This window comes from Acomys minous (assembly GCF_964271855.1).
Source record: "Acomys minous genome assembly, chromosome: 5".
Taxonomy (NCBI): domain Eukaryota; kingdom Metazoa; phylum Chordata; class Mammalia; order Rodentia; family Muridae; genus Acomys; species Acomys minous.
Window position 1 is genome coordinate 113,891,468 of NC_140494.1, and position 12,744 is coordinate 113,904,211.

General features: G+C 45.4%; 1 protein-coding gene across 6 annotated transcripts in view; it reads right to left on the reverse strand.

The window, feature by feature from the left end:
- The window catches only part of DMXL2 (Dmx like 2), a 132,179-nt gene extending 120,298 nt beyond the window's left edge, over nucleotides 1–11,881 (reverse strand). For 4 of the 6 annotated variants that reach the window (XM_084784307.1, XM_084784305.1, XM_084784306.1 and 1 more), the window contains exon 1: nucleotides 9,879–10,075. In XM_084784307.1, coding sequence (XP_084640433.1) covers nucleotides 9,879–9,965 — 87 coding nt within the window. In that variant the 5' untranslated portion in view covers nucleotides 9,966–10,075. Of the gene's footprint in view, nucleotides 1–9,878; nucleotides 10,088–11,685 lie in introns of those variants that run through there. The other 2 variants (XR_014779681.1, XM_084784308.1) reach the window with 2 other exon arrangements.
- Nucleotides 11,882–12,744: the final 863 nt, after the last annotated feature.

The window sequence follows — 12,744 nt, forward strand, 5'->3', positions numbered from 1 at the left end:
GAAAACATGTTTACTGATGCTAGTATTAGCTGAAGGAAACATGAGACTTTGAAAAGCAAATATGTAATAATTAATTAATTTGTTCTAATCAAGCATTACAAAACCAGCTGTCTCCAGCTTGTCTGCACTCTCACTAGAAAGTGGGACAGTAGAAAACAAAATGTAAATAACTACTTTGCATGTCAGCTCTAAGAATAAGCTACTCAAAGTACTAGTTAAGAAAAATGAAATTAGCAAAATATCAGCCCCAGGGACAGGCCAGCACAAAAAAAAAAAAAGCAGGCGCCATCTTTTGGCCTCAAGTTTGCTCTCCTAGGCTTTTTGTTTTTACTTATATGTCTTGTCCTAAGAAAAACAAAAGCTAAAAGAAAGATTAAAGATATTCAGAACAGAGCTTTAAAGAAAACGTGGAATTGTAGCAGGGAATGCATTCGGATACCAGCCTGGAAAAACAGAAAGTGGAGTAATGATACAGTTCCTACCACAATCCCCCATGATCCCTCGAGAGTAAACTATGTAGCTAAGGAGATTAGGGCTGCTGGTGCATGCCTGTAATCCCAGCACTCAGGAGACAGAAATGGGAGGCCTACCTTAGGTTCTGGCCAACCTGGTTACACAGTGAATTCCGGGCCAGCCAGGGTCAAAAAAAAAGATACATGTACGCCAACACTAGAGACGCTAAGGCAGGAGGATCACCACTGATACAGGCCTGAGTAACAGAGCAAGTCAAGGCCAGCCTGGGCTATGAAGCACAAACAAAGTGGGCATCCCCAGGGGAGCGAGTAGGAGAGGTTTTTAGTCAGCAGCATACTGACCTCTTCCACCAGGGGTTCAACTTAAAGCTCCCTCTGGTGAGTGGTTCTCAACTTCTGAAGAACTCAAGGGCCAGAATGCACTGTCAATGCAGAGGGCCTGTGATGAGTAAACAGAAAGGAGGGCATTGGTCTCCAAGGCTTCGGAGTCTCAGTTCTCAAAGACCTCAGCTGGACTAGCACAGTCTAATGAGAGTGGACGTACAGTCTTCATCTCCATTTGCATTACAGCCATCTCCCTGGCAACTCCTTCCTTCATAGTGATCTGAGGCACTCCCCAAATAAGCCCGCACATGCCTAACAGAAAGCAACAGCAGACATGAAGAAACAGCGGAGTTCCCATGTCTGCTTTCACATTCTATTTGCAATGATTTAACTGGTATCACAGATTCTGGGTGGAAATAGGTAAATATTTTAACAGACTTTTCTAATGGTTTTTGTATCTTTTTATTTTATGTACTTATCTTTTAGTGTGTGTATGATACTACCTTTATAAAGATAAGATAGCAACGTGTGGGTTTCAGTTCTCTCTTTTCACCATAAGGGTCCTGGGAAGGAAACTCAGGTAGCTGGGCTTGGCAGCAAGTGCCCATGGAGCCAACTCGGTAGCCCTGAATACTCTGGCTGGCCGTTCATCCTGTAGACAAGCTGACCTCTGCCTCCCCCGTGCAGGGATCGTGTGTGCATGGTACCATGCCCAATTGATAAATGGTAGTATCTTAAAACTGAGATGTTGCCAGGCGTGGTGGCACACACCTTTAATCCCAGCACTCAGGAGACAGAGGCAGGTGGATCACTGTGAGTTCGAGGCCAGCCTAGTCTTCAAAGCGAGTCTAGGACAGCCAAGGCTACACAGAGAAACCCTGTCTCGGAGGGAAAAAAAAGGAAAAAAAACAAAAACAAACAAACAAAACTGAGATGTAGATAAGAAAACATCAAGCTGTGCACAGTGGCACACACTTGTAATCCCAGAACTCAGGAGGCAGAGGCAGGTGGAGCTCTGACCTACAAAGTGAGTCCAGGACAGCCAAGGATACACAGAGAAAATTCATCTCAAAAAAAAAAAAAAAAAAAAAAGGAAAACAAGAACAACAAAAAAAAAAAAACATTAGTCAACTTTTTGTCCGAGTGTTAGAATTTTATAGGCACACATCACCATACCATAAAGTCATCAGGAAGTTTTTCATATCATTTTGGAACTGACCACCTACATGGATGAAGATGAACTAGGAATTCCAGGTCACAAAAGTTATACTTATGGTTATGGTTTGTTAAAATAAAGAAATACTGTATCAACAACAGGAAAATACACAGGCAGAACCTGGAGAAGAATGTGGGCCTCCAAGGGTCTCCTCATCAGAGTTACACACAGCACACGTCTTCCTCCACAACATATGTGAGGTGTTTTTGCCAAGGAAAGTGCACTTACGGGCTGTTATACCAACACTGTGCCCATGTACAAATAGTCACAATACCTGAAGCATCCCAGAAGGGAAACAGAAGTGTATAAATTATAAATCACATTGTTCCAACAATCTAGACAGAGTAAGTATTCAGGACCCTGGGCACCAGACTAAATTTATCAATAATAAGACTATTCCAGCCAGGCATGGTGGTACACTCCTTTAATCCCAGCACTCAAGAGGCAGAGGCAGGTGGATTGTTGTGAGTTTGAGGCCAGCCTGGTCTACAAAGCGAGTCTGGGTCAGCCAAGGCTACACAGAGAAACCCCGCCTCAAAAAGAAATTTTAAAAAAAGACTATTCCAGTACACAGATTCATAGAGCTCGTCACACAAAAGGTTATCTACGGTAACTGCCTTCTCCTGTTTTCTGCTGCTGGAATCCATGTATCTGTTTTGAACCTTGTATAGCTGTTGCCCATTTGTGATGTTTATGTTACTATGTCAGCTTGTGAAGAACTTCTAAATATTAATCTATTTTAATACATAATATCAAAATATTGTGCTTTATAGCCCAGGCATAGAGACACACATCTGTAATTCTATTATGAGGGAAGCAGAGATGAGAAGATCATTGCAAGTTTCAGGCAGCCAAAACAGCTGTACACTTTTATAGCGTCATTGATCTCAAAAGGAACGTCTTTATATTGGGAAACAATAAAACTCAATATCCAAGTCCAGTTTTCCAAATTTATAACTGTAGCTTGATTGTTATCACTGCTCGCAAATAATGTTACATCTCTGAAGGAGCATCTTAGCTTCATTCATTTTTGAGAAAATGATTGCTAAATATCTAATTCTGAATAGCTTTGGTTTATCAAGTAGTCTTCCAAATAAAAATGATGTTCTATGAAGCAAACCGTTTTAGCTGGGATCCTAATTAAAACACATCCTTAGGTACATACTTACATGCATGTGCATACCATTTTGTTACACACTTATAAAAGATATATTCTGAAAAAACTGCACATGGTAATGCACTTGATTAGCCATAAGAATGAGCCCAGCTGCCAGCCTTCTTTACAGACAGAGGCTCGCTAAGTTCCCCAGGCCAGCCCTGAACTCACTCTGCAGCCCAAGTTGCCCTTAACCCTGTGGTCCTCCTGCCTCAGCCTCCCAAGAGTCTCTTATCCTAAATTATAGCTCTGTACCACCAGAACCAGTAATTATTTTATTCTTGAATAACAGCTATTATATAAGCTATATATATCTATAATTGAGCATAAACCAAACTTTTCATGTGTTGGTTTCTTTTGGTTTTGGTTTTGTTGTTTTCATCTTGTTTAGGGGTAGGGCACTGTGTGTACCTGTGCAAGCGCCACCCACTTGCTAAATACCTCATATTTCCTGGGGTTTTCCTAAAGTCATAGGAGAAAAGCATCACTATGAATTAGTATAATTAATTATTATTATTATATCTGGGAAGAATCAATGTCTAGAGGACAAGAAAAGAATGCATCTATTTGTATAAGAAAAAGGAAGGAGGAACAGAAGGAGCAGCAGCAGGAAGAGGAAGAGCTGCTGCTGCTGCTGTTTCTCCTCCTGCTCCTGCTCCTCCTCATCTAAGATATCATTTGTCCTTTAAGTCACCTCACAAATTAGCATATTCAATGAGTATCAGATTGTATTCAGAAAACCCCTTTCTACCACTAACTTCCCTGTCAGGAGAAGGTTAACTGTCAGATGTGTAGGATTAGGGACATTAAGGAAACCTAAGCAGTCATATAAGAAAGGGATCAGAAGGGCAGGAAACTGGTCTTACATGTACTCATACATCAAACTCCTAGGATTACCATGAGCTATCTCTAAAACAATGTTTTTTAAAAAGGCCATTACAACCTGTACAAGTTATATTTGTTCCTTGGTAGCAAGTTTATAAATTCAAAGTACAAATTAAAGCCTTCCAGATCAAAACTCTAATGCAAATGAATTCCACAAACTCTAAAATTGAAAACCCTAAAAGTTATACTAAAATATCTACCTTAGAAACTTGCGTTAAACAAAAAAAAAAAAAAAAAAAAACTTAGCTAGACATAGGGCTATGGAGATGACTCAGCCATTAAAGGAACTGACCACTCTTCCAGAAGACCCAGATTCCATTCCCTAGTACCCATGTGGATGCTCACATGGATGAGTTAGAGATGAACTGAGTGATCCACATTCCATTCCTAGTATCCAGGTGGATGCTCACATAAATGAGTTAGAGATGAACTGAGTGATCCTAACTCATCAGATCCAAGGGATCCAGCACCCTTGCTAACCTCCTTGGGTACTAAGCATGCATGTAGTGAATATACATACATGCAAGCAAACATTCACACACATAAAATAATATTTTAATTAAAAATGGACAAATAAAGTCAGGCACGGTGGCACGCAGCTGTAATCCCAGCACTCAGGGAAGCAGAGGCAAGTATATCTCTGTGAGTTCAAGGCCAGCCCGGTCCATAAAGAGGGTCCAGGACAGCCAAGGCTACATAAAGAAACTCTATCTCGAAAAACCAGACAGACAGGTTAAAATAGACACATAATGTGTTGCTTTATCACCTGGAGAACTTCAACTGACCAAACATTCCTTGTTCTCCCTCTGTGTCCCGGGCTGTTAACCAGCATTCCGGGCTCCTTTTGATGATTACATATCAAGGCTCTGGTTTGTTCTACCACAGTGCTTCTCAACCTTCCTAATCTGAGACCCTTTAGCACAGCTCCTCATGTTGTGGTGGCCCCGGCCACAAAAATATTTTCCTTGCTACTTCCTAACTGTAATTTTGCTACTATGAATTGTAATATAAATATCTGATATATAAAATGTCTGATATGTGACACCTGATAAGGGTCATTAACCCCCAAAAGGTTTCGACCCAGAGGTTGAGAAGCACTGCTCTAAATTTTCCCAAGAATGACTTGTGGACCACAGCTGTAACCCCAGGATTTGGGAGGCTGAAGTGGGAAAACTGCCGACTGGAGAGCAGCCTGAGCAACACAGCAGGGAAGAGGAAGGAGGAGGAACAGGACCAAGAAGCAAAAGAAAAACAAAGAAGAGAGGAGGAAGAGGAATAGGAGAAGAGGAGGATGAGGAGAAGGGGAGAGGAGGAGGAAGAGGAGGAAGAGAAAGAGGAGGGGGGAGGTGGGGAGGTGAAATGGTTCAGCAGGTAAAGGCCTGTACCACCAGGTCCGATGACCTGAGTTCAATCCCTGGGACCCACATGGCAGAAAGGAACCTACAAATTGTCCTTTGACCTCCATATGCATGCCCACATACCTACATGTGGGCACACATACACATTAATAAATTAATTAGTTAACATTTTTAAAGGAACGGGAGGGAGCTCCTTGTCAGCTGTGACATTAGTTCTCTGAACAGGCTTTTAACGAAGCGCAAAACTTTAGAACAGCAGACTATGGTGCCTCATGCGTTGGGCAACAGTCAACTAAGACCCAGAACTTCACTACAACCATTTTATAGTACTGTTCCATTTTTAACTCTGGCCCCCAGGAATTTCTAAAGAAATTTACTAAACACAGAGAGAGCATCTAATTTAAAAACTTCTTCTGTTTACAGATGAAAAACATAAAAATGACTAGGTGATTTTTTTATCAAGATCACACAAGTACTTAGTCACCAAGCCCCCACTGTGGAAGAAGGCATCAGGACCACACCGGAGTTCCTGGGAAGCTGCTAATCTTCCCACCATCAGCAGAAAAGCTAAGTGAGATCTACACAGGGTCCAGTGTTGTGATACACTCCTTAAATTGCAGCACCCGGTATGCAAGGTGTGGTGACACACACCTTAATCCCAGCAGAGGCAGGCAGATCGCTGTGAGTTTGAGGCCAGCCTGGTCTACAAAGTGAGTCCAGAACAGCCAAGGCTACACAGAGAGACCCTGTTTCAAAAATACAAAAACAAAAAACAAAAAACTGGTAAGCCAGGACAGTGGCTCATCCCTGAAATCCCAGCACTCGGGAGGCAGAGGCAGACGGATCTCTGTGAGTTCGAGGCCAGCCTGGTCTACAAAGTGAGTCCAAGACAGCCAAGACTACACAGAGAAACCCTGTCTCAAAAAACAAAAACAAAAAGAAAAGCTGGGTGCAGTGGCACATGCCTGTAGTCCCAGCACTCAGGAGGCAGAGGCAGGTGGATTGCTCAGTTCAAGGTCAGCGTGGTCTACAAAGTGAGTCCAGGACAGCCAGGACTACAAGAGAAATCCTGTCTGAGAAAAAAGAAAAAGAAGACTGATAAAAAGGTGATGCTTTAAGAATGACACATACAAAAAATGTCATTTAAAATACGATGTTTATAGCCCAGTGTAGTGGGGCATGCCTTTAATCCCAGCACTTGGGAGGAGGAGGCAGAGGCCAAGTGGACCTCTGTGAGTTCAAGGTTAGCCTGGTCTACAAAGCGAGTACAGAACAAACAAGGCTAACACAGAGAAACCTTGTCTCGAAAAAATATATATATATTTACAAAGTCACAATTGAATGATGAAAGAAAAAAAAAGCTGCTGTCTACTGACAGAACACAAATAAAACTGCCACAGCTCACACATCACCTATGAAATGACATGCATCACTGGAACACCCACTACAAACCGGGCCAGTATCCACACAGCATAAGCCGGGACATCATGACATCACCAAGCAACCTCTCACATCCAAGCCAACCAAGCCCCCACTACATGCAGTGAGATCCACAGCACGTTATTTTTCCATTACTACAATGTCATAAGCATTGAAAAGCTTCTTGTAACAGTTCTACTCTTCAAATTTTTTTTTTCAGTTTACAGATTCCAAGTATTTTGAAAAAGTCCTGAAGATATTAGGCAACATATCAACTAAGAGCCACTAGCCAGCTGCAAAACAGGCTCTCCTTCTATACCAACCACACACACAAACACACACACACACACACACACACACACACACACACACACACACACACAACCCGTACAGAGTAGGCTCTCTGTTAAGAAGGAATCATCTGAGAAAAGCCATCAAATGAAGTCACAAGACTCATTCCAGCCATGCCTAGAACTTTAGTCACCTGATGCAGAACTGAAGGCTTTTTTTAATCAAACTATTATAAAGTCAGCTGACATGCTCTATGTAAAGAGACTTCATTTTCTGTAATCTTTTTACTCTATCTGCTGTTTTTAAGGTATTTGTTAGTTGCTTGAAAACAACTTATTATTGTATCTTTAAGCAAACATGTTATCATAATGTTCAAAAGATCATTTCTAGTTCACAGCAAGATAAGTGAGCACCACACTCATAATTAAGATATCAAAATGAAATGTGTGCAAACAGATCTGTATTTGCGCTTGCCAGAGGGTCAAAATAACAAATCAGCACAGGCAACCATTCTAAACCAAACAGATTTTCCAATGGTAGCTGAGTAGATAATAAGCAAGGCTGTCCTGGTGAACCTAACTCCGCAGTCTCCAGGGCGGTAGAGACAGTGGTCAAGAGCAGAGGGCTTGAATCCTGTTATCAACCCTCATGCCAGGTGGCCCACAGCTCCCTATAACTTCGAGGGATCGGACACCTCTAGCCTCTAAAGGCAGCTGTACTCACCTGCACAGGCCCACCCGCTAACACACACACAGACACATAACTTAAAGATAGGCTACGGTAAGATCACTATGCCACAGAGGGGCCAGTGGACGTGCGGCAACGTTTCCTTAATGTGGCTTCTAGGAGCACATCCTCAAAGAAGAGGGGCGTGCGCGATGAAATGGTACTCAAAATAATTACCCTAGCAGCCATGGGAAGAGCTGAAACGCCGGGGTGAGTAAAAGCAAGCCCATTTGGAATCTTTCGTATTAACACATGGTTCTCTGACAAAAAGGTGACTCCAGACATTCAGAGGGGCAAGTCTGACCAGCATTACACAATCCGTTAGATTGTGGGAACTGCAGCCATAGCCGGCCTGGGCATAAGCACACCTGCAGAGCACTGATAGCGCTCACGCTGGCCTTTCCAGGCAGAGCCGAGTTTAACTCTAAACCAGCTCTGCTGAGAGGTAGCAGGAACACTACTTTTATTTTGTTTTGTTTGGGGCATGGTCTCATACCTCTACCACCCAGCTAAGGCTTCACTCTGGATAGACACAGTAAAACTACCATCACCCCATAGAGAGGAAATATCATTAGCAAAGTCCAGATTTATTGAAGGACACACACACTTCTGATCCAAGGGGATTTTCCTCCTCCTCTGCACACTGAAAGACACAAAGGTGTGTGTTCTCTCTCTCTCCCTCTCTCTCTCTCTCTCTCTCTCTCTCTCTCCTCCAGTCTCTGCACTTAACAAGCAAGCTCCAGTCTATGCAAATATTATTGGGTTTTTTTTTTAAGAATTTTTGTTGTGGGTAAGCATATGGAGGTCAGAGGGCAACCTGCTGTGAGTCTGTTCTCTCCTTCCACCATGTGAGCCACAAGGGGGGCTAAACCCAGGTTGGTAGCAAGCGAGCCATCTCACAGGGCCCTATACTGATGTTCTAAGTCACGTGTGCACCAAACCCAGCACCACCAAACCACTGATAGCGACAGAACAATATGTCAAATAGCCCTGTTTTTAAAGGATTCTTTCAAAACTAGGACAAAGCTGATCTGTCTCCATTTAAAAAATAATAAGGCCCAGAAGCGACCTTGTTGGGTTATTTTTAATGAATGACAAAACACTAAAAACAGATAAAGCGTTCCAGAACGCACTGCTACATAATGATTCTGCAGTTTTGCTGTAATTTTTTTCTGCAGTTTTAAAAACACGCTGCTATAAAGTAGACATCAAATGGTTACCGTTGTCCAAAAAGCATATTACTAAGCAATATCCAATTTTATTAAGCATATGGTTATCAATATGTACTAAATAGTGATCTCACTAACATAATTCCTTCTAAGAAGGACCGTGTATATTAAAAAAAAACCTCTTATTAATCCATGTGAGTCTTATAAAACAATCTCTAGGAGAGTTTGATTTTAACAGCCTATTCTCAAAAAAGGGACTGATGAATCCTATCTTGTTGAGAAGCAAGTACTAGTTTCCAAAGCGTTATGTTTACATACATCTTTATCACCCAAGGAAAGTACGCAAGGAAAGTCATAAAATGCACACATTGCTTCAGGGAAAACAAAAAACAAACAACAGAGAGAAAAAAAGGCCACTTGAGAAAAGGTGACTTCCATTCTAACTCTTTCAGGGATATAGCAAATTTTTCTACTCCCTTGTGCTAAGATTCTGCCTTGGGAGATACAGAGGGCTCATTTAAAGCCGCAGGCTGGTCAGGAAGCCAGGGAGCAGCAGCGCCTCCAAGCCGGGAGACCAAGAGGGTAAAAAACTACTAGCCAGGAGCAGGTGGAAACCGCCCCAGGCTTTGGCTGCTGCAACCAGCTCCCAGCACCGCAGACCCCGGGGCTGCCCTAACCTTCCACCTTCCAGCTCCGCCGCCGGCTCGTTCACCGGGCAGACGAGGGCGGCGATTCCTCCATCATCCTGCTCCCCCTCTCGCCTCCCTCCGCCCCCCGCCGCCGCCCAAGCCCAGAGCCGAGGGGGGCGTGGGTGGGCCCGTCGCTCGCGGCCCTACGGGAGGCCCCAGCTCTGCTGCTCACCGTGAAGGGGAGGTCCCCGACGCTGCCCACGGAATAGCAGTTGTCTCCAGGGTTGACAGCCCCGGTGAGGACCTGATGCAGATGCATCTCCGGATTCCAGCTGGACCGAGCTCTGCGCCAGAGAAGGACAAGCCCCGCGCCCTGTCGCAGCCGCTTCCCGTGCGTCCTCCGGACTCAGCGCCCCGCTCGCTTGTCTCCTGCCGGCCGCCGCCCGGCCATGAGAGGCTCCGGCCGCCGCCGCTGCTGCCGCTGCCGCCGCCGCTGCCGCCGCCGCCCGACCGCCGCTCGGCTGCGGAAATGCCCGGATGCTCCCACGGCCTGCCGCACCGGCGCACAGTGCGGGCGCAGAGCCGGGGCGCGTGCGAGGCGGGGGCGACGCCGGGGTGCGCGCAACCGGGGCGCGTGCGGGCCGTCACGCCGCGCGCGAGGGAGAGGCTGGCGCACGCCCGGCGCGGGGACGCGACGCGGAGGGAAAAGAACGCTCCCTAGCTCCCAGCCCCGCGCTCCCGGAGACGCGCGCGCGCCGCCGTCTCCGAGGCAACGGCGCGCGCCGCGTCGCGTGGACCCTCTGTGCTGGTTGCGCGCGCAGACGTGCGGGAGTTCCCTCTGATCCTGGGGCCCAGACCTCCGGGGGCGGGGCCAAGAGGGCCGTCCTGTTTAGCTGCGCGTTTAAAGCTTCTCCCTCGAGGACAGTGCGTGATGGTCAGCACCGCTGACCTTAGGGGAAGGACACTACCATCACTGGGAAATCCCATGATCTTGCAGCCTTTCTGTCTGTTTTAAAGTACCCAGCATCTAACAGCCTTTGGGGAAAGCTGTACTCCCCCGACAGCAAATTGTTTTGCTCACACTTTTTCTCTCCCATCCCCCTAGAGACTGGTGATTCCTCTGTCTAGATATTTTCCCCCGTGAATGATGTCATGAAGGCGCAGAATTGCCTGCTTTTCCAGACTGTCTGCTAAATTGAAATTAGATCCCTGCTCCGGGTCAATTCATTGCAAATTTTTAGCACAGGTTGTAGAGAAGAAACTGCGCGGCATGGAGCAAGGATTTACAGGGAAATTTTTAAGACCAAGCACCAAAAGTGTTACGACAGATAAAAATCTAAAAAAAAAAAAAATCGATGAGGCCACAAAAGATGAAAAACAATATTTCACTAACGGGCTAGAAGGAGCCCTTTTTAAGGACATAGACTAGACCCTAGATCCGATTTTGACAGCTACGGGCAACTAGAAATTGCGGCATTACAATGGAGAAACTAGCGGGAGCTAGAAAGTAAAATGGCTGGGGGCGGGGGTGTTTTAGAGGCACTAAGTTTAATGCTCTAGGTGGGTGATACTGTACACCAGTTAGGGAACGAATACAATAGTTAACAAGAAATAAACGCACCCAGGGGGTCTGAGTCTCTCAGTTTGCCAGACGCTGAGTCCACTGAGAAGCCCAGATTTCGTTCTGCCTGTCCTGAAAGCTATCCGCTGCCTCTGAGCTGAAATCAGAGCTGCTTTGAGAAGGTGACTGTGCAGCGCATCCGAGCGTTAAGCCGAGGGTGGAGAGAACGGCGGCGGCAGATTTGGCACAGTTGTTGACTGTTCCGTGGAAAGCTGAAGTAATCAACTAATTCCCAAAGATCTAAGGCATCTAGCGCCATAAACCCCCAGGCTAAAATCTCATTCCCCACCTCCGCCCATCCGAGTCTTTTTGAAGTTCACAATCCAAGCCCCTCATCAGCTCCACAGCCCGCTCCCACGGTTCTGCCTTCACTCCTCACCTAACAACCATAGTTGCCTCCACGTGCCCTGGGCAGTACCTTCGCTCTCCAATCCATGCAGAGAAATCTTGTTTTCTGTTTGGTTTTGTTTGAGAAGTGCTGGGAAGCGAACCCAGGACCAGGCAGCAGCTAGGGAAACACTCTGTCATTGAGCTGCTCCGCCATCCTAGAGAAACAATTATTCTAAAAGAAAGTTTATTCTGCTTAAAATCTGTTGTAGCGCCCGCTCCCTGTTGTGAGTTAAAAGTCCACATTCCTCAGCTTGTCTGACAATCCCATTCTACCTGGCTTCTGCCTAATCTTCCCGTTTTAGCTCAGGCTGCTCTACACCCCACTAGTCTCCAGCCCCTCCGAATGAAGGCTCTCTCCAGAGCAGTGTGGGGGTTTCTTTCTTTCTCTTTCTCTCTTTCTTCCTTCCTTGTCCCCCGCCCCCACCTGCTTTCTTGACTTTACTATGCTTTGTGCTCTCTGGAATGCCTTCCTCCCCTTGTTGGCCTGACAACCCTCTTGTAACTTAAAGGTCACTTTGCCTACCTACCACATACCTTAAGGCTTCCTCCTCTGTGTCACATATAACACACACACACACACACACACACACACACACACACACACACCAGAAGTATGTTTGTTTATGCTGTATGCTTGTTTACTAGATTCCATAGACATTTCAAGTTAAAGCCAATATTTAATTTTCCCTAGTACTGGAACTGTAATACTTTATTTACAGACATATAAGAGTTGAAGATAAAGCCGAGCATGGTGGCGCAGCCGGGAGGCAATGGGGGGCAGAGGCAGGTGGATCTCTGTGAGTTCAAGGACAGTCTGGTCTACAAAGTGAGTCCAGAACAGCCAAGGCTACACAGAGATTCTCTCTGTCTTAGAGTCAATAGAAACTACGGGGAAAAAAATTCCAGCACTGGAGAGGACTTAGAACTGGGCAGATCCCTGAAACTCACAGTCCAACCAGTGAGAGAACTTGTCAAAAACAAAAACAAAAAACAAATGCAGGCTCCTAAGGAAAAGCATCAAGGTGGACTTTTGTGGAGAAAGGGGGTTCTGGGGGGGGCATGGGAGGGAGGGGGAGACCCATTGTTA